Genomic DNA, 21,852 nt, shown 5'->3' on the forward strand with positions numbered 1-21,852 from the left:
GAGCAGAGCGAAGGAGAACCAGCCACCATCAGACAGGGAATAGGCCTGCAGCCAAGGCGGGGTGCACAGGCTGGCGTGGTGGAGCAGTCACTCACCTCAGGATGAGCTTGCAGTACTCCAGTGCAGTGCGTGGGCAGCCTCGCTTCTCCAGGAAGCTCATCTGCTTGTAGAGGGCCAGGTAGAAGCTCCTAGATTCACAACAGTTTCACACGAATTAGAGCGACACAAGCAGAAAGCCCTGTGGACAGTGCTGCGGCCAGCACCCATGCCACCCTGCCCTCTGCAAAGTGCCGCGAGTGCCGTCTGCTCTCTGGGTTCTGCTGGCATTTCCTACGTGCCCAGCACACAGAGATCCATGTCTGGAGAGGAGGTGAGCACTCACTCTCCTTGGCCTTTATAGAGTTACACATAAATTTGCATACTGAAAATCAAACCTCTTTGAAATCTTTGTTTTTTGTTGACTATTTATAATTTAAGGGGAGAGAGTTAAAATCTCCCGTTACAATTATGACAATTAGATTTTAATTTACCCTCCAGTCTCAACAGTGGCTCATAGCACTCAGGCTGGACACATGGAGCCTGTGACTTCTGCATCCAGGTCCTGGTAGGCTGCTACTTCTGTCAACAGCCCACTGTCCCTTTTATGCCTGGAAATACTAGTTTTTTTTTTTTTTTGAGACGAAGTTTCGCTCTTGTTACCCAGGCTGGAGTGCAATGGCGTGATCTCGGCTCACCGCAACCTCCGCCTCCTGGGTTCAGGCAATTCTCCTGCCTCAGCCTCCGGAGTAGCTGGGATTACAGGCACGCACCACCATGCCCAGCTAATTTTTTGTATTTTTAGTAGAGACGGGGTTTCACCATGTTGACCAGGATGGTCTTGATCTCTTGACCTCGTGATCCACCCGCCTCGGCCTCCCAAAGTGCTGGGATTACAGGCTTGAGCCACCGCGCCCAGCAGAAATACTAGTATTTTATAGTCTACCTCAAGGTACTAATAATTTCATTGGAAGAGACAAAACTAACATAAAGAAAACCAGGCGGGGTGTGGTAGCTCACACCTTAATCCCAGCACTTTGGGAGGCTGAGGTAAGAGGATCACGAGGTCAAGAGATGGAGATCATCCTGGCCAAGATAGTGAAACCCCATCTCTAAAAATATATAAAAATCGCCGGGCGCGGTGGCTCACGCCTATAATCCCAGCACTTTGGGAGGCCGAGGTGGGTGGATCACAAGGTCAAGAGATCGAGACCATCTTGGTCAACAAAGGTGAAACCCTGTCTGTACTAAAAATACAAAAATTAGGGGCTGGGCACAGTGGCTCACGCCTGTAATCCCACCACTTTGGGAGGCCGAGGCGGGTGGATCACGAGGTCAAGAGATCGAGACCATCTTGGTCAATAAAGGTGAAACCCTGTCTGTACTAAAAATACAAAAATTGGCCGGGTGCAGTGGCTCAAGCCTGTAATCCCAGCACTTTGGGAGGCCGAGGCGGGTGGATCACGAAGTCAAGAGATCAAGACCATCCTGGTCAACACGGTGAAACCCCGTCTCTACTAAAAACACAAAAAATTAGCTGGGCATGGCGGCACGTGCCTGTAATCCCAGCTACTCAGGAGGCTGAGGCAGGAGAATTGCCTGAACCCAGGAGGCATAGGTTGCAGTGAGCCGAGATCGCGGCATTGCACTCCAGCCTGGGTAACAAGAGCGAAACTCCGTCTCAAAAAAAAATGCAAAAATACAAATATTAGCCGGGCATGGTGGTGCACGCCTGTAGTCCCAGCTACTCGGGAGGCTGAGGCAGGAGAATTGCTTGAACCCAGGAGGCGGAGGTTGCGGTGAGCCGAGATCGTGCCATTGCACTCCAGCCTGGGTAACTAACAGCGAAACTCAGTCTTTTTTTTTTTTTTTTTTGAGACAGAGTTTCACTCTTGTTACCCAGGCTGGAGTGCAATGGCGCGATCTCGGCTCACTGCAACCTCTGCCTCCTGGGTTCAGGCAATTCTCCTGCCTCAGCCTCCTGAGTAGCTGGGATTACAGGCACATGCCACCATGCCCAGCTAATTTTTAGTATTTTTAGTAGAGACGGGGTTTCACCATGTTGACCAGGATGGTCTCGATCTCTGGACCTCGTGATCCACCCGCCTCGGCCTCCCAAAGTGCTGGGATTACAGGCTTGAGCCACCGCGCCCGGCCGAAACTCATTCTTAAACAAACAAACAAACAAACAAAAATATATATATATATATAAATCAGCCACACACAGGTGGTGGGCACCTGTAATCCCAGCTACTCCGGAGGTTAAGGCAGGAGAACTGCTTGAACCCAAGAGGTGGAGGAGTGAGCCGAGATCTCATCACTGCACTCCAGCCTGGTGACAGAGCAAGACTGTCTCCAAAAAAAAAAAAGAAAAAAAAAGAAAAGAAAAAAAAAGAAAAGAAAAAAGAAGACCAGTGGAAGAAATTCAGACCCAGCACACAATGTGGACAATCTGTGCAGCAGGGGTGGATGGACCTTGGCTTCCCAGGAGGGCTGAGAGGGCAGGAGTGGATTGCACACTGGAGACACCCAGCGTGGCCAGAGAAACCAGGGGCTGCACACAGGAGAGTCAGGACAGCAGACAGGCTGGTCCACACACGGGACACACAGGACAGCAGACAGAGGCTAGTCCACACACAGGACACACAGGACAGCGGACAGGCTGGTCCACACACAGGACACACAGGACAGTGGACAGAGGCTAGTCCACACACAGGACACACAGGACAGTGGACAGAAGCTGGTCCACACACAGGACACACAGGACAGCAGACAGAGGCTGGTCCACACACAGGACAGTGGACACAGGCTGGTCGACACACAGGACACTGGACAGAGGCTGGTCCACACACAGGACACACAGGACAGTGGACAGAGGCTGGTCCACACACAGGACATACAGGGCAGTGGACAGAGGCTGGTCCACACACAGGACACACAGGGCAGTGGACAGAAGCTGGTCCACACACAGGACACACAGGACAGTGGACAGAGGCTGGTCCACACACAGGACACACAGGACAGTGGACAGAGGCTGGTCCACACACAGGACACACAGGACAGTGAACAGAGGCTGGTCCACACATAGGACAGTGGACAGAGTCTGGTCCACACATAGGACAGTGGACACAGGCTGGTACACAGTACACACAGGACAGTGGACACAGGCTGGTCCACACATAGGACACACAGGACAGTGGACAGAGGCTGTTCCACACACAGGACACACAGGACAGTGGACGCAGGCTATTCCACACACAGGACACACAGAACAGCAGACAGAGGCTGGTCCACACACAGGACAGTGGACAGAGGCTGGTCCACACATAGGACAGTGGACAGAGTCTGGTCCATACACAGGACAGTGGATAGAGGCTGGTCCACACACAGGACACACAGGGCAGTGGACAGAGGCTGGTCCTCGCCACAAGTGCCCACAGGACAGGCTGTGAGGGGGCCTGGTGGGAGCCGGTCCAGGTCTGACCAGGGAGGGCTGATGGCAGATGGATGGCTTTAGCGGCACAAGTATCTGGAAGAAAAGAGTGTCACACGTGTGGTGCTCAGGACAGTGGAGCGAGCCTCAGGCTGACTCTGAGCTGCTCAGTGATTGAAGGTTAGACCTGTAAAGCCTTCCGAGGTTTCTAAACTTGCCAGGGACGGGTTCTTTGGCCAAACATACAAGGAAACACAATTGCAGAGCCCATTGTGGGGATGTGGTTTGTCAGGCTCACTTCTTTTTTTTTTTTTTTTTTTTAAGATGAGGTCTCACTCCAGTGCCCAGGCTGGAGTACAGTGGCACGACCTCAGCTCACTGTAGCCTTGACCTCCTGGGCTTGCTTGAGCGATACTCTCGCCTCAGCCTCTTGAGCAGCTGGGACCACAGGCATGTGTCACCAGGCCTAGGTAGTTTTAAAATGTTCAGCAGAGACTGCATCTTGCCACAGTGCTCAGACTGGTTTTCTTTTTTTTTTTTTGAGACAGAGTTTCGCTCTTGTTACCCAGGCTGGAGTGCAATGGCACGATCTCGGCTCACCGCAACCTCCGCCTCCTGGGTTCAAGCAATTCTCCTGCCTCAGCCTCCTGAGTAGCTGGGACTACAGGCACGCGCCACCATGCCCAGCTAATTTTTTGTATTTTTAGTAGAGACGGGGTTTCACCACATTGACCAGGATGGTCTCGATCTCTCGACCTCGTGATCCACCCGCCTCAGCCTCCCAAAGTGCTGGGATTACAGGCTTGAGCCACCGCGCCCGGCTCAGACTGGTTTTCAAACAATCCTCTCATCTTGGCCTCCCAAAGTGCTGGGATTATAGGCATGAATCACTGTGCCCAGCCAGGCTTACTTCTAACACAGACAAATTTATTTTTCTTTTTGTTTATTTATTTTTGATGAGATGGAGGTCTCACTATGGTGCCCAGGTTGGACTTGAACTCCTGAGCTCAGCAGACCTCCCACTCCGACCTCCAGAGTAGCATCGGGCATGTCCACAGACAAAGATAAACCTGGGCTGAGCCAGTGCAATCACTCTGTCCTTGAGCCGAGAGAGAGGAAGGCGGGTCACTCTGGGTCTGTGAGCTCTGGTCCAACCTGGCGGGCAGTCACGCACTGTCTGCAGCACTGCCCTTGAACTCATTTGCAGGAGAAGGGAGGGGACAGCTACGGGACCCCAGGCCGGCTGCACTCACCTGTTCTCGGGTCTGCGGTAATCCAGCCGGCAAGCCCCGCTGGTGAGGCTGAACAAGGGGTGGAACGCGCACTCCATACTGTACAGTGCTCTCTCTGTGGGCACAGAAACACCAGGGGAGGGTGTTACGGCCATGCACAGCAACCATGGCCCATCCTCTGATGACGCACAATGAGGAGAGGTCTGGAAGGAAGATCACGAAACTAGAATCCTGGGCACTTAGAGGGCAGACATGACCCTGGGCATCCCAGATGCCACTCTGCATTTATTTCAACCACAGAACTTGTGCGCTTGAGACGGAAACACCTTAAACACCACGAGGCACAACTGCCGCCACGTCCTGGCGGAACCAGGTGTCCACGCATGTAGCACAAACGTGTCAGGTCCTGGCGGAACCAGGTGTTCACACGTGTAGCACAAACGTGTCACGTGCTGGCGGAACTAGGCATCTACATGTACAGCACAAACGCGTCCACATAAGACCAGCAAGTGCAAGCTCACATCAGCACTATTATTTACAATAGTCAAAAAGCAGAAACAGCCCAGACAGCAATCAACTAACGACGGATACACAAAACGTGGTCTGTCCACACAGTGTATTATTATTCAGCCATGAAAACGAATGAGGTTCTGGTCCATGTTACAATGAGAATGAACCTTGGAAACATTATGGTAAATAAAAGCCAGAGACAAAAGACCACATAGTATAAGATTCTGTTTATGTGATAACATGCAGAACAGGCAAATCCACAGGGCAGAAGGAGAACAGCTGCACACGGGGCTGGGAGGAGGAGAGCTAACAGGCTGAGGGGCTTCTTTCGTGGGTAATGAAAATGATCTGAAATTGATCATGGTGTCGCCTGTACAACTCTGGCATATACTAAATACCAGCAAACTATAACTTTCAATGGGTGCATTTTGTGCTCTGTAGGTAGTATCTCAATAAAGCTGTCATGGATATCCTGGCAAACCCCCTGCACCCTCTGACATCTCAAACCACCGCATCTGTCCTGATGGCTTGAGGTGCTCCCACAGCTGATGGGAATGGGGTGGGGGACTCCGTCTTACCTACGAGGTCTCGAGCCATCTCCTGATCCTCTTGAAAGCGGCAGGCATCGCTGAGCTGCAGGAGCGAGTCCACGTGATACGGGCTCGTCTGGAGCAGAACCTACCAGAAGGGAGGACAGGCTTGGAGGAAAGCCACACGCAGCAAGGCACCCCAGCTCCCAGGCACGCCTTTCTTTCAGGCATTTAAAACCAGGGGAGGCCAGACACAGTGGCTCTTGCCGGTAATCCTAGCACTTCGGGAGGCTGAGGTGGGAGGATCACTTGAGGTCAGGAATTCAAGATCAACCTGCCAGGCACGGTGGCTCTCGTCTATAATCCCAGCACTTTGGGAGGCTGAGATAGGAGGTTCAGTTGAGGTCAGGAGTTCAAGACCAGCCTGGACAACATGGCAAAACCTGGTCTCTACTAAAAATACAAAAATTAGGTGGGTGGGGTGGCGCATGCCTGTAATCCCAGTTACTCGGGAAGCTGAGGCAGGAGAATTGCTTGAACCCAGGCTGTGACTGTGCCAATGCACTCTAGCTTAGGTGAGAATGTGAGATTCTGACTAAAAAAAAAAAAAAAACTGGGGGAAATTAATTCCAGGGGTGACAGTCACAACATCCCCCCAACTCACAATATGCTAGTTATTATTGCTAAGCTGAACCAAGCGTCTGACTTAAAGCAGGAACAGAACCTGACACACCCAGGCCAGGGGGTAAGTCCCCACTACGACCCAAGAATGAGGAGTGGAAGCCAGCAGCCTGCTTTTCCCACAGGGAAGACGACGGTGAGCTCTCAAAAGCACGTTGCCCCCAACCACAGTCCTGAGGCAGCATGGACAGGGGTGAGGGTGGCCAGAGAGCATGGAGGACGACCTCCTTCTGGTTCTGAGGACAGGGTTGGTTAGGATCTCGGGACCCGGGGGCACCAAGCCTGGGGGTTTGTGAGGAGAGGATGCCATCACTGACAGGTGGACGGGCCGTCCGGAGGCAGGGAATCTGAGCTGCTTCCCTGTGCTGAGCCAGCAGGAGGCAACAGCAGCAGCAAGAAGCCCCAAAGTCCAAGGCCTGCGTCACTCGGCAACAGTCTCAAAGAACAGGCAGTAACAGCAGCGCTCCAAGCTCTCCTCGGAGTGTGGACAGATTTCACTTTGCCTAGAGCCTCTGGTCACGGGGCCTGACGACCCTGCAGAGACAGGCACCCTTCCTGTTGGGAAGGGCAGGAGGCCGCACACCTCCCCCAGTCATCAGGGAAGGACACGGCCCAGTGCAGCGGTGGCTACACGGCCCTGCTCCTGTCGAGCTGCGAGGACCACACACCACGATGTTGTTGGGCTCCATGGACTCCACGGCCACCAGGAACTTGTGCTGTGCCTGCTGGTACTCCTCACTGTGCTCAAACGCAAACAAGGACAGGCCTTTCTTCGATTCCAGCAGCCGCATGGACAGACCTGGGAGGGGAGAGTGCTCAGGGAGAGCGTACCAGGAGCAGAAACCGTGGGTGCCTCTGAAGGGCACAGCAGCTCCAAGTACAGCCCCCGACTCTGCTCAGGGAGGGCGTGCCAGGAGCAGAAACCGTGGGCGCCTTTGCAGGGCACAGCAGCTCCAAGTACAGCCCCCAACTCTGCTCAGGGAGGGCGTGCTGGGAGCAGAAACCGTGGGCGCCTTTGCAGGGTGCAACAGCCCCCCACCCTTTTGGTGTTGACAAGGCCTCTGCGGTATCAACAAACTTGACCTGAGGTTGTACTTACGCATGTCACCCAGGTCCGGGTGTCACCCTTCCCAGAACACCCACCATCTGGTCTATACCAGCAGACTGTACCCTGTCTGCTTTAGTTTCCTAACAAGACATGCCTCCCCCCAGAACTCAGATACAGCTCAAGCTTCACTGGCCTGCAGGGAGTGTCAGGGACGAGGACACATACAGTCCACAGGTCACCAGATCTGACCAGGCCCAATCCTGCTCCCAGACCAAATCTGATTGGGGTGAATGTCCAGGGTGGCCGTGAAAAGGCAGGTACAGATGGCCACAGCACTTTGGAACCCATGGCCACCCTGTCTCTCTGCTCCTCATGTCTGACTTTGCTGTACAAGGCCCAGTTTCTTCTGATAAACCTGAAAAGCTCAGCCTCCCAAGAACTCCATGGAATAGGTACCCTGTAGCGACACCTTCTTGATGGCTCTGCCCAAGGCCTGAGTCCTGCAAGAACTCATGGAGCCCCCGTCTGCAGTGCTCAGGGGTTCCTGCTAGAAAGTGAAGGGGCCTGGGGGACACAAGATGCCACGAGCAGTGGGGTTCACCCTCTGACAGCACAGGCCTCATTCCTAGATACATCCTCACAAATGTGCTCAGGCAACCTCTGGCACCTCCACAGACACAGGCACAGGCACAGGAGAGGCAGGGCATGGGAGCCGTGGCTGCACAGACAGCCGCAGCCATGGGCACAGCACAGCTCCCTTCCCATGGGGCCATCCCTGCCCTGGTCCCTGAGGGCTCCCACAGTGCAGCCACTGCAGAGTGGAGGCCAGCATGGAGGCTGTCCTGACGCTACCCCACACCATGCAACCAAGCACGCCAACAGGGCATCTACGCAGCACTCCGTGCCTTTCTGCACTGTTGCAATTTATCTTTAAATCATGGGCACTTATTAGTTTGCAATAAACAAAATAGTGCAGTTTAAAATTAACTTGATCACTTCTATAAGAAAAAGGTAAATGGCAGCACAGTAGGAAAAACCTGCATTAAAAGATAACCAAACACACAAATACTGTGCCTGGGAGGCTCCATGTCAGAGGCACCGGGCCAGCCTTCAGCATACAAGCCCTCAGTGTGGTAACAAATAGTCACACTCTGCACCCCAGTGCTCCAGGTGAAGAGACTTGGCTCAAGAGGCACTGACACTCCCAATGCCTGCACGGGCCAGTGGACAGACCCCCTACAGCCTCTGCAGACCCTCCCCTGGTTTGCTGTATGGACCCCCGCTGCAGCCTCTGCAGATCCTCCCCAGATTTGCTGTACAGAGCCCCCTATAGTCTCTGCAGACCCTCCCCTGGTTTGCTGTACAGACACCCCCATAGCCTCTGCAGACCCTCCCCTGGTTTGCTGTACGGACCCCCCTGCAGCCTCTGCAGATCATCCCCTGGTTTGTTGTACGGACCCCCCTGCACTGCAGGCCCTCACCTGGTTTGCTGTACAGACCCCCCTATAGCCTCTGCAGCCTCCCCTGGTTTGCTGTACAGACCCCCCTATAGCCTCTGCAGACCCTCCCCTGGTTTGCTGTATGGACCCCCCTGCAGCCTCTGCAGGCTCTCCCCTGGTTTGCTGTACGGACCCCCCTACAGCCTCTGCAGGCCCTCACCTGGTTTGCTGTACCGGGGCCAGGTGCTCTTAGGGGTTGTCAGCCATGTGCACTTGGGGTATACGCGCTGTCTCTGCCGTGGCCTGGGGAGAACGGGACATGGGCACAGCTTTACTTTCTGTTGTGTGTGGGGACCTAGGATTGGCTGCCTGATCCCTGTAGGGACCGTGCAAGCAACACTGAGGGCAGAGAAGGCATGTGTGGCAGGGTGGGGACGCACAGGGACAGGACGCAAATGAGCGGCAGCACCTGCTGCTGGGCGGGTGGGGCAGGGAGGCCGGCTCACCAACACCCCATAGAGAGAAATTAAAAAGGAAAATCTGGCCGGGCACAGTGGCTCACACCTATAATCCCAGCACTTTGGGAGGCCAAGATGGGAGGATTTCTTGAGCCCAGAAGTTCGAGAATGGCCTGGTCAAGACAGCAAAACCCCATTTCTACAAAGGATTTAAAAAATTAGGCTGGTGTGATGGACTGCACTTGTGATCCCAGCACTGCAGCCTGGGCAAAAATGAGACCCTGTCTCAAAAAGCAAAGAAAAAAAGAAAAACAAAAGAAAGAGAGTAACATGCCAATATCCACATGCCCATCACTCAGCTTAAGAAACCAACCATCTCTGATTTAACAGTAGCTCCATGCCTTTTCCATGTCTCCTTACCTGCCCAGCTGAGATACCATCTGACCAGTGCTTAGGGTCGGCCTGACACCTGTGGCAGATACCCCCAAATAACAGAGCTCAGTGCACTCTGCCTGGGCACACAGGAACAGGAGAGGCGGGGTGTGGGAGCCATGGCATCAATGACAGCAGCAGCTGTGCCCCACAGTCACCAGGGGCACAGCACAGCCCCCTTCCCACAGGGCCATCCCTGCCCTGGCATGAGGGCCCCACAGTGCAGCCAATGCAGAGTGGAGGCCAGCGTGGAGGGCCCTGCTGATGTCAAGGTGGCCCCAGCCCCCTACTCCTGCCTGCAGCACACGCCCAGGCCTGGCAGAGTCAGTCCTTAAGACTCTCTTTTCTTTTCTTTTTTTTTTTTGAGACAGAGTTTCACTCTTGTTACCCAGGCTGGAGTGCAATGGCGTGATCTCGGCTCACCACAACCTCCGCCTCCTGGGTTCAGGCAATTCTCCTGCCTCAGCCTCCTGAGTAGCTGGGATTACAGGCACGCGCCACCACGCCCAGCTAATTTTTTGTATTTTTAGTAGAGATGGGGTTTCACCATGTTGACCAGGATGGTCTCAATCTCTTGACCTCGTGATCCACCCGCCTCAGCCTCCCAAAGTGCTGGGATTACAGGCTTGAGCCACCGTGCCTGGCTAAGACTCTCATGTGCCACATGTACAAAATTCCAGGGACAGCCTGGCCCACAGGGAGCAGCCCCACAAAACAAGTAAGGAAGCCTCCAGAACAGACCCAGACTGGAGTGGTGCTAACAGCGGATAAGGGGCAGGAGTCTGGAGGAGCCTGAAGGCTGGCAGGCCTTCTCAGCAGGAGTGGTGCCAAGGAGCTGGGGCAATGAGCTGAGCCGGCTGTGACAGCAGAGTCAGGGCCCAAGAAGAAGCACAGCCCATGTCATTCTGAGCTTCTGAGGGAACCACCAGAAGGAGAAACAGAAACAGGCCAGGTCTTTGTCTTGGAGGAGCAGGACAAGGGTGGTGGGATGAATAAAAAGGTAACTGTGGTTTCTCCATCGAAGTCTTTTGGTAGAACTTAAATTTTTAAAGAAATAAATGCAACAGGCCAGATGCAGTGGCTCACACCTGTAATCTCAGCACTTTGGGAGGCTGAGGCAGGCGGATTACGAGATCAGGAGATCGAGACCATCCTGGCCAACATAGTAAAACCCTGTCTCTAGTAAAACAGAAAAAATTAGCCGGGTGGGGTGGCAGGTGCCTGTAGTCCCAGCCGCTCAAGAGGCTGAGGCAGAGCTGCTTGACCCTGGGAGGCAGAGGTTGCAGTGAGCCGAGATCGTACCACTTCACTTCAGCCTGGGCAACAGAGCGAGACTCAGTCTCAAAAATAAACGAATAAATACAACAAAAAGTAAACTACCACTATAAAAATAATAAAAGCAATTATCATCAACTAATTACTCATAAATCAGTATTAATTATACTAATTACTATTAATAATCAAATTTGCAGAAATAAGACCACACAAAAATGTAAAGAAATGGCAAAGACAGACGAAGCAGATGCAAACGAAGGGTGGGGAGGTGGAGCCCTCAGGCCAGGGAAATATAGGTGACAAAGCAGGCATTTTCAAGTATATTTCTCATTATAATTAACACCAAAATGTCAAGTAAAATATAAAGCAAAGCCTATTAGAAATCCAAGGAAAGTCCCAGGACTTCTGGAGTCAAGAGTTTGAGACCAGCCTGGTCAACACAGTGAAACCCCATCTCTACCAAAAATACAAAAATTAGCTGGGCGTGGTGTCAGATGCCTGTATTCTCAGCTACTTGGGAGGCTGAGGCAGGAGCATCCCTTGAACCCAGGAGGTGGAGGCTGCAGTGAGCTGAGATTGTGCCACTGCACTCCAGCCTGGGCAACAGCGAGACTCCATCTCAAGAGAAAACAAAATTAAAAAAAAAAAAGAAATCCAAGGAAAGAGTGAACAAAGAGCATATAAAAACATCCTCAGTCTTACCCATAATCAAAGGTAAAAGTTAAAACATCAACACTACTTTTTCTCTACACATGATGATGGATTTCTAAATCCACTACCATCTATTTCAAGTGAGAAGATGAAGGGGGACCCTGGGCGGGAACCTGTGTGCAAGTAGCTTGACTCTACTCAAGGGTGCTGGCAGCAGGCAGCTGACTTGAAACCGGAATACTCATTCTTGGGCAGTTTCACAGAAATGCCTGCAGACATCGGGGGACTGAGCCAACATCTGGGCAGGCGCCAACACTAGGGTGAGGAACGACCCAGGAATACCACGGTGCAGCAACAACGTTTAGGCCGGGTCTGGTGGTTCATGCCTGTAATCCCAGCACTTTGGGAGGCCAAGGCGGGAAGATCACTTGAGGTCAGAAGTTCGAGACCAGCCTGGCCAACATTGTGAAATCCTCTGTCTACTAAAAAAACAAAAATTAGCTGAGCATGGTGGCATTGGCCTGTAATCTCAGCTACTTGGGAAGCTGAGGCAGGAGAATCATTTGAACCCAGGAAGGGGAGGAGGCAGTGAGCTGAGATCACACAACTGCACTCCAGCCTGGGTGACAGTGAGACCCCACCTCAAAAAAAAAAAAAAAAAAAAAAGAAAAAAAAAGAAATAATGCTTAGAACTCAAGAGGTGTAGGCCGGGCACGGTGGCTCAAGCCTGTAATCCCAGCACTTTGGGAGGCCGAGGCGGGTGGATCACGAGGTAGAGAGATCGAGACCATCCTGGTCAACATGGTGAAACCTCGTCTCTACTAAAGGTGCAAAAAATTAGCTGGGCATGGCGGCGCGTGCCTGTAATCCCAGGTACTCCGGAGGCTGAGGCAGGAGAATTGCCTGAACCCAGGAGGCGGAGGTTGCGGTGAGCCAAGTTCGCGCCATTGCACTCCAGCCTGGGTAACAAGAGCAAAACTCAAAACTCCGTCTCAAAAAAAAAAAAAAAAAAAAAAAAAAAGAACTCAAGAGGTGCAAAACCAGGGCATGATATAGACCAGCAGTCCTCTCTATGGTCCAATAAAACAGAGGACTGGCCAGGCGCCGGGGCTTACACCTGTAATCCCAGCACTGGGTGACCAAGGTGGGTGGATTATGAGGTCAAGAGATCAAGACCAGCCTGGCCAAGATGGCGAAACCCCATCTTTACTAAAAATACAAAAATTAGCAGGGCACGGTGCCACGTGCCTGTAAACTCAGCCACTCAGGAGGCTAAGGCAGGGAATTGCTTATACCCAGGAGGCAGAGATTGCAGTGAGCCGAGGTTGAGGTTGCAGTGAGCCAAGATCATGCCACTGCACTCCAGCCTGGGTAACAGAGCAAGACTCTGTCTCAAAACAAAACACAAAAAAAGATTACGTCTGGTTGGGCATGGTGGCTCATGCCTGTAATCCCAGCACTTTGGAGGCCGAGTGAGAAGGATCACTTGAAGCCAGGAGTTTGACACCAGCCTGGGCAACAAAGTGAGACCTTGTCTCTACAAAAAATAAAATAAAATAAATGAGCGGTAGCACGTGCCTGTAGTCCCAGCTATTTGGGAGGCTAAGGTGGGAGGATCACTTGAGGCCAAGAGTTCAAAACCAGACTGGGTAACCCAGCAAGACCCTGAGTCTACAAAAAGAAAATTATTTAAAAAAAATAAAAAGACAAAGGCTCTGGACCTTCCAATGCAGAGTGCAGAGGCAGAACATACCTCCTATATAAAGTCCCAGAAGCAGACTCCCTTGCTCTTCCTCCTGTCTGGAGCTGGAAGACCCTGCATTCCTCATCACAGCCAGCCATCCTTACCTACAGCCATGCTGCCCAACTGCTAAGAACTACTGAAAGAACATAGATGAAACTTATCTCGGCCAGGTGAGGTGGCTCACGCCTGAAATCCCAGCACTTTGGGAGGCCAAAGCGGACAGATCACCTGAGGTCAGGAGTTAGGGACCAGCCTGGCCAACATGGTGAAACCTCATCTCTACTTATCAAACAAACAAATAAACAAACAAAAATTAGCTGGGTGTGGTGATGTGCACCTATAATCACAGCCAGTAGGGAGGCTGAGGCAGGAGAATTACTTGAACTCGGGAGGCTGAGGATGCAGTGAGCTGGAATCGTACTACTGCGCTCCAGCCTGGGCAAGAGAACAAGAATCAATCTCGAAAAGGAGCCGGGCATGGTGGCACATGCCTGTAGTGCTAGCTACTCGGGAGGCTGAGGTGGGGGCATCTCCTGGGCCCGGAGTTCTGGGCTGTAGTGTGCCATGCGGATTGGGTGTCCGCACCGAGTTCGGCATCAATATGGTGACCTCCTGGGAGCAGGGGACCACCAGGCTGCTTAAGGAGGGGTGAACTGGCCCAGGTTGAAAACAGAGCAGGTCAAAACTCCCATGCTGATCAGTAGTGAGATCGTGCCTGTGAACAGCCACTGCAGTCCAGCCTGGGCAACATAACAAGACCCTGTCTCTAAATAAATAAATAAAAAGGAAAAAAACAAAAAGAAACTTATCTCAGAACCTGAACTTCACATCAGTTTTGTTTGCTGTGAGAAGCAAAACCAGAAAATCTTAAAATTTAACAGCTTTTGAAACCACCTCCCCCTCCTTTTTTTAAAGACAGAGTCTCACTGCATTTCCCAGGCTTAAATACAGTGGTACAATCTCAGCTCATTGCAACCTCCGCCTCCCGGGTTCAAGTGATTATCCTGCCTCAGCCTCCCAAGTAGCTGGGATTACAGCTGGGTGCCCAGCTAATTTTTATATTTTCAGTAGAGACAGGGTTCACTATGTTGCCCAGGCTGGTCTCAAACTCCTGACCTTAGGTGATCCACCCACCTCGGTCTCCCATAGTGCTGGGATTACAGGTATGAGCACCGCACCTGGTTGCAGTGAGCCAGGATCATACCACTGCACTCCAGCCTGGGCATTTGGAACCTTACACTAGAGACGGCCCCTTACACTGTGAGGGATGAAAGCCATCTACCCTGGGCATCCCCACAACCCACAGTCACAGACAAGGTCATACACAGACCGTCTGTGGACTCCCTTTCAGATCCCAATTCTGAGAGTAATGTGTGCACTCTGGCTTTATATATTCTCCCTCCAAAGTCGTTAACTGGCTTCAGGAACACCACCCGCCTCAAGAGTATAAGAGAGAAGGAAGCAGCTGTGGGAATGCAGTTTACTGTGGACCTTACCTTTGTTCCCCCAGGACTGCCCGAGCACCAAAATACCTTTTCAGTTCTGTGTCTGGATTCAAGTGTCTAGGGAATTGAAAATTTTAGAAAGAAAAATGAAATTATGTTCAACGATGACTCCAAAAATTTTAGAAAGCCACTTAATAATTAAGGAAAGAAAACAGTGGTTTTTGACTTAAAAGCTAACTTCCAGGCCTACTTTCTTTAAAATCACCACCTAGCCATGGTTGGGGCCTCGCCATTGTGGGCACCACAGGGAAGCACTGGACACTGTGTGGGGAGGCCCACTTTGGGGGCCATTGCATGGAGAAAGCCACTGTGTGGGACACACATCAGCTTCTGAGTCTGAGTTAGGGCCGCATGCACACCCTGAGACTACATTCGTGTGTCTTTTTTTTTTTTTTTTTTTTTTTGAGACGGAGTTTCGCTCTTGTTACCCAGGCTGGAGTGCAATGGCGCGATCTCGGCTCACTGCAACCTCCGCCTCCTGGGTTCAGGCAATTCTCCTGCCTCAGCCTCCTGAGTAGCTGGGATTACAGGCATGTGCCACCATGCCCAGCTAATTTTTTGTATTTTTAGTAGAGACGGGGTTTCACCATGTTGACCAGGATGGTCTCGATCTCTGGACCTCGTGATCCACCCGCCTCGGCCTCCCAAAGTGCTGGGATTACAGGCTTGAGCCACCGCGCCCGGCCTCGTGTGTCTTAACTGACTCTAGGAGTTTTTTTTTTTTTTTTTTGAAAGCTGGCAGTAATTTCTGAAGTAGAGACAGTGATTCATTGAGCATCTATAAGACCAAGAGATGAATAATCATCCAAGGATGACAAGATAAGAAATAACTTTTGACCAGTCATGGTGATTCACACCTGTAATTCCAGCATTTTGGGAGGCTGGAGCAAGAGGACCTCCTGAGCCCAGGAGGTCGAGGCTGCAGTGACCTATGATCACACCCTGCACTCCAGCCTGGGTGACAGAGAGATCCTGTCTCAAAAAAAAAAAAAAAAGGAAAAAGAAAAAGAAGGAACTCTCTAAGATGCACAAGAAGTAAAGGTAAAAGTCCTCTGCAATGTGGATGACTTCCTATTTGCGTTTTTTTGAAGACAGAGTCTCGCTCCATCATCCAGGCTGGAGTGCAGTGGTGCGATCTCAATCTCGGCTCACCACAGCCTCTGCCTCAGGGGTTCAAGCAATTCTGCCTCAGCCTCCCGAATAGCTGGGGTTAAAGGCAACTGCCACCACATCCAGCTAATTTCTGTATTTTTAGTAAAGATCGGGTTTCACCATGTTGGCCAGGCTGGTTTCAAACTCCTGACCTCAGGTGATCCGCCAGCCTTGGCCTCCCAAAGTGCTGGGATTACAGGCGTGAGCCACTGGGCCCAGCCTATTTCCTAAATGATTAATAATAAACTCAATATTATTATTATTATTTTATTTTATTTTATTTTGAGACGGAGTTTCGCTCGTTACCCAGGCTGGAGTGCAATGGCGCGATCTCAGCTCACCGCAACCTCTGCCTCCTGGGTTCAGGCAATTCTCCCGCCTCAGCCTCCTGAGTAGCTGGGATTACAGGCACGCGCCACCATGCCCAGCTAATTTTTTTTTTGTATTTTTAGTAGAGACGGGGTTTCACCATGTTGACCAGGTTGGTCTCCATCTCTCGACCTTGTGATCCACCCGCCTCGGCCTCCCAAAGTGCTGGGATTACAGGCTTGAGCCACCGCGCCCGGCCAAACTCAATATTATTTTTTAATAAAGATACCACATTTTCTTTTCCTTTCCTTTTTCTTTTTTTATTTAAATTTTCCCTTTTTTCCTTTTCTTAGAGAACCTTTTCCTACCACAGAGTCTCTGTGGGAGCAGTCACAGAGAAGGGTGGGGCCGCACCTGTGCTCCACGTAGAGAACATGCTTCCTGGAGCTCAGGGGAGCTGGGCCAGGACGGTTCAAACCACTGCTGTCCTCAATCCTCTCCAGGATGCGATCAATATCTTCTAGTCCGTTTTCCTAAAAGCCCCAAAACAACCTCATCATCACCACACTGACATTATTTTAAATGTTGTAACAATTAAAAAATTATTTATTTAAAGAGACCTATTAAATTTTATTAGTTCCTAAAGGACAGTATGGGTCAAACACTGTGTACCATCCACACATTCAGAAAAAAGAAGACATGTTTCAGAAGAAGTACTCAGCATGGACAGAATCACAGAACCAGAAGGACCCTAGAAAAAACTGGGCTGAAAAATCACATTCCACACCTGACAGGTGTGCTCACCTCCTCAGGTAAACAGGGTTGTGACTTGTGGCTCCAACTGAACAGCAACAAAGCCACACCCTGGTCTCAGGACACAATCAGACGAGGACGAAGGGCAACAATGAAGACACATTTTGTGATGACAGACGAGCTGCAGTGTGGGTCCTGTGCCACCATCCGATTAACCCATAAGCACGGGACAGATGTCAGGGCAGAAGCAGGTGCTCAGGGCCACAGGAGCGGCAGAACAAAAAGGGACTCCCCCTTTAGACCACAGACTCCCACAGAGACATACACAGAGCAGAGCTCTGACCCTCCAAGGAATGAGGGTAAAAACAGGAAGCAGAATTTAGCAAGTAATTTTTTCTTTTCTTGTTCGCTGACCTTTCTTTTTTTTTTTTTTTTTTTTTTTTTTTTTTTTTTGAGATGGAGTTTCGCTCTTGTTACCCAGGCTGGAGTGCAATGGCACGATCTCGGCTCACCGCAACCTCCGCCTCCTGGGTTCAGGCAATTCTCCTGCCTCAGCCTCCTGAGTAGCTGGGATTATAGGCACGCGCCACCATGCCCAGTTAATTTTTTGTATTTTTAGTAGAGACGGGGTTTCACCATGTTGACCAGGATGGTCTCGATCTCTCGACCTCATGATCCACCCGCCTCGGCCTCCCAAAGTGCTGGGATTACAGGCTTGAGCCACCGCGCCCGGCTCTCTGACTTTTTAATTAGTTATATTCCTTTTCTTTTTTAGAGACGGGGTTTCACCATGTTAGCCAGGATGGCCTCGATCTCCTGACCTCATGATCCACCCGACTCGGCCTCCCAAAGTGCTAGGATTACAGGCGTGAGCCACCGCGCCCGGCCTTGGTTATACTGCTAACAGGAAGGAATACAGATATTAAATAAACTTCCTTCAATACCACCTTGAGAAACAGGCAGAGAGAATGGAGAGGGTATCAGGCAGAGAAGCAGACCCAGGCCCAATCCACATACCAGTGCTTCTCCCGTGCCGCTTTTCTTAGTTTTCTGTTTCTTTTTCTTCTTCCGGAGTTTGCCACTTGCATTAGACTAATGACAAAAACACATTTTAATCAGTGGAAAGAGAAGTAAATCTGAAGAACTGAAAATTAAAGCCACGAGTGTGTGTCTACCCGCCAGGCAGCCCCCGTCACCCCCCAACCCCCAAGTGTCCTCAAAGTCCCTTCAGCTCACTTTCTTCTCCCCAGCAGGCACCTCCCCACCTCTTTAAGCCCCTTGCTCTCATGCCCCTTGGGCTGTGCTTCAGGGGTCCCTGTGCCCAGCCTCACAATGGCTCACAGGGCTGACCCAGCACACACCTGGCAAGCAACAGCCTCTCCAGCTCCCATTTCTCACTTTGTCAGCCCCTCCCTGTCACACTGCAGCCACCATGAAGGCCAGGCTGTACCCCTGCCACCTCACACTGAACCCGTATCTGTGTTCCCGACACCTGTACCTGGCCAACCACTTCCGACAGTGTGAAGGCTCCTCAGGAAGCCCCCCAGGACCCAGAGCCTCAAGTCAGGACCGATGTGTCACTTCACATCTATGCTGCCCTCTCAACCAGAGGCTCCTGGGGGCAAAGGCACGTTCCTAGCACCCAGCAGCCTCCTGAGAACACTTGCTGGGTCAATGAACCAAGCCCCTCTTTCAGGCCTCTCTTCTGTGCTGTGGAGCACAGGTGCAGGCTGCCTGCACCTCTGCCCACCCCACAGTAACCTGACCTGCACATTTCCTCAAAGTTCAGTTACACCAGCACCCAGATCCATACCCAGGCAAGTGAATGCTCGGGGCACAGTTAGGAAGAACACACGTGTGCACTGACATACCCTGCTGGGCAGGCACAGACTCTCCTGAACGCAGGAGACGGGTCTCGGACCACGTACGTGGCACCCGTGATGCCACCACTGCTCTGCTGAAAGCAGAAGATGGGTCTAGGGCCTCGTACGTGACACCTGTGATGCCACCACTGCTCTTACACATTTCTTTTTTTTTTTTTTAGACGGAGTTTCGCTCATTACCCAGGCTGGAGTGCAATGGCGTGATCTCGGCTCACCGCAACCTCCGTGTCCTGGGTTCAAGCAATTCTCCTGCCTCAGCCTCCCTAGTAGCTGGGACTACAGGCGTGCACCACCATGCCCAGCTAATTTTTGTATTTTTAGTAGAGACGGGGTTTCACCATGTTGACCAGGATGGTCTCGATCTCTTGACCTCGTGATCCACCCACCTTGGCCTCCCAAAGTGCTGGGATTACAGGCATGAGCCACCGCGCCCAGCCGCTCTTACACATTTCATGCAAATCTCACCAAGCTTCCGAAGTAAATTTTCGGGCAACTGGCGATTGAGCAAAACTGAACTCAGGAAATTATACCTCCAGGGAAAATCACAGCACAGAATACATGTAGCTAGTGCCTTGGAATCCTCCTGTCCAGCGCCCCTCCTCACCACTCGGCCCCCCACCTGCTCTGGGGGTGCTGTCCTGGCCACGCCTCCATCCACCTTGGTTTCTGTGTGTCCACGTGGAGCCCTTCCTTTGTTCCCTGGTGCCGCAGCATCTGTGAGTGAAGAGCCATACCTCTCCCCGTTGACCACAGGGTCATCCTCAAGTTCTTCAATGTTTATCTGGAAAAACAGGAGAAAAGCCAGGGCCTTACTTACAGTGTGAATGCTGATGCTGAGATATGAATAGTAAGATGTGAACAGGCTTGCGTTGGGGGCGCCCAGGGTCAGTGTGAGACTCTGTTGGCTATACCAGGGACTCAGCTCAGGCTCTGGGTGACTTCGTGAGTGACCTCTACAGAAAGCAGGGCCCCGAGGCTATGTGACAGCTCTGCCTTCAGAGGTGATGTAGGAAGACTCCTCAAATATTGTAATTCACTCCATTTACAGAGCGCCACCTGCAGGAGAAAACCTTAAATATATATATCCAGTCAACGCATTCAAGTTCCTTCTTTCTTCTTTATCCTCAAGCCTCAGCTCATCTCCAGCAGCAGGCAGGAAAAAAAAAAAAAAAAAAAAAAAAACAAGGACCCATCAACCTACAAACTTTTTCTAATAATGAAAATGATAGGTGTGATGCTCATGCCTGTAATTCCCACACTCTGGGAGGCTGAGGCAGGCAGATCACTTGAGGTCAGGAGTTTGAGACCAGCCTGGCCAACATGGTGAAACCACATCTCTATTAAAAATAGAAAAACTATGGGCCGGGCGTGGTGGCTCAAGCCGGTAATCCCAGCACTTTGGGAAGCCGAGGCAGGTGGATCACGAGGTCAAGAGATCGAGACCAATGTGGTCAACATGGTGAAACCCCGTCTCTACTAAAAATACAAAAAATTAGCTGGGCATGGTGGCACGTGCCTGTAATCCCAGCTACTCAGGAGGCTGAGGCAGGAGAATTGCCTGAACCCGGGAGGCGGAGGTTGCGGTGAGCCGAGATCGCGCCATTGCACTCCAGCCTGGGTAACAAGAGCGAAACTCCGTCTCAAAAAAAAAACAAAAGAAAACTGAAACAAAGCCTACTGCTGAAATGTTTCTAACCTGAGGGCGGTCACTGAGAAATTGTATCTATACCATCTCCAACATTCACCTGATGATGACATCTCTTAGTGAAGCTGGGTGCTATTTGCTTGTCTGTTTTCACAGACATGGTCTCACTATGTTGCCGAGGCTGGCCTCAAACTCCTGTGTTCAAGGGATACTCCTGTCTCAGCCTCCCCAGGAGCTAGGACTACAGGCACATGCCACCACACCCAAATTACTTTTATTAAGTCTTGCTGATTTCCTAAAAAAAAAAAAAAAAATTATTTTGAGGTGTTTGACAAATTCGAATTCATAAAAAGTTCTATGCCAAGCTGAACTTCAATAGAAAGGAGCCTGGCTGCGTAGACAGACAGCACATGTGATGAGTCTAGGAGCCTGACCGTGTAGACCAGGCGTCCCCAAACTTTTTACACAGGGGGCCAGTTCACTGTCCCTCAGACCGTTGGAGGGCCGCCACATACTGTGCTCCTCTCACTGACCACCAATGAAAGAGGTGCCCCTTTCTGAAGTGCGGCGGGGGGCCGGATAAATGGCCTCAGGGGACCGCATGCGGCCCGCAAGCCGCAGTTTGGGGACGCCTGGTGTAGATGGACAACACATGTGGTGGGTCCAGGAGCCTGATCGTGTAGACGGACAACACGTGTGGTGGGTCCAGGAGCCTGATTGTGTAGACGGACAACACGTGTGGTGGGTCCAGGAGCCTGACCGTGCAGACGGACAACACGTGTGGTGGGTCCAGGAGCCTGACCGTGTAGACGGACAGCACGTGTGGTGGGTCCAGGAGCCTGACCGTGTAGACGGACAGCACGTGTGGTGGGTCCAGGAGCCTGACCGTGTAGACGGACAGCACGTGTGGTGGGTCCAGGAGCCGGACCGTGTAGACGGACAGCACGTGTGGTGGGTCCAGGAGCCGGACCGTGTAGACGGACAGCACATGATGAATCCAGTTTTGCTTCTTTAGTGAAGTTCTGCTGATGATACAATTTGCTGCAATCTCTACTGGCATGCATCAGTTCCAAAATGCCATTAAACACCCTCATATAAACCTTATCCCAAAAGCTGTCACTTTCATTAGTTTTAGG

The 21,852-nt window shown here is 51.5% G+C and overlaps 1 protein-coding gene across 4 annotated transcripts in view; it reads right to left on the minus strand.

The window, feature by feature from the left end:
* Nucleotides 1-21,852, minus strand: part of TCF25 (TCF25 ribosome quality control complex subunit) — a 48,461-nt gene that overhangs the window by 14,879 nt on the left and 11,730 nt on the right. For 3 of the 4 annotated variants that reach the window (XM_039460288.2, XM_039460284.2, XM_039460291.2), the window contains exons 2-10: nucleotides 19,676-19,852; nucleotides 18,206-18,280; nucleotides 16,850-16,968; nucleotides 14,966-15,031; nucleotides 9,130-9,212; nucleotides 7,091-7,221; nucleotides 5,790-5,889; nucleotides 4,723-4,816; nucleotides 96-188 (exon numbers count right to left, since the gene is read on the minus strand). In XM_039460288.2, the coding sequence (XP_039316222.1) occupies nucleotides 96-188; nucleotides 4,723-4,816; nucleotides 5,790-5,889; nucleotides 7,091-7,221; nucleotides 9,130-9,212; nucleotides 14,966-15,031; nucleotides 16,850-16,968; nucleotides 18,206-18,280; nucleotides 19,676-19,852 (938 nt within the window). The remainder of the gene's footprint in view (nucleotides 1-95; nucleotides 189-4,722; nucleotides 4,817-5,789; nucleotides 5,890-7,090; nucleotides 7,222-9,129; nucleotides 9,213-14,965; nucleotides 15,032-16,849; nucleotides 16,969-18,205; nucleotides 18,281-19,675; nucleotides 19,853-21,852) is intronic. The other variant, XM_039460286.2, reaches the window with a different exon arrangement.

This window comes from Saimiri boliviensis, chromosome 1 (genome assembly GCF_048565385.1).
Source record: "Saimiri boliviensis isolate mSaiBol1 chromosome 1, mSaiBol1.pri, whole genome shotgun sequence".
Classification (NCBI taxonomy): Eukaryota; Metazoa; Chordata; class Mammalia; order Primates; family Cebidae; genus Saimiri; species Saimiri boliviensis.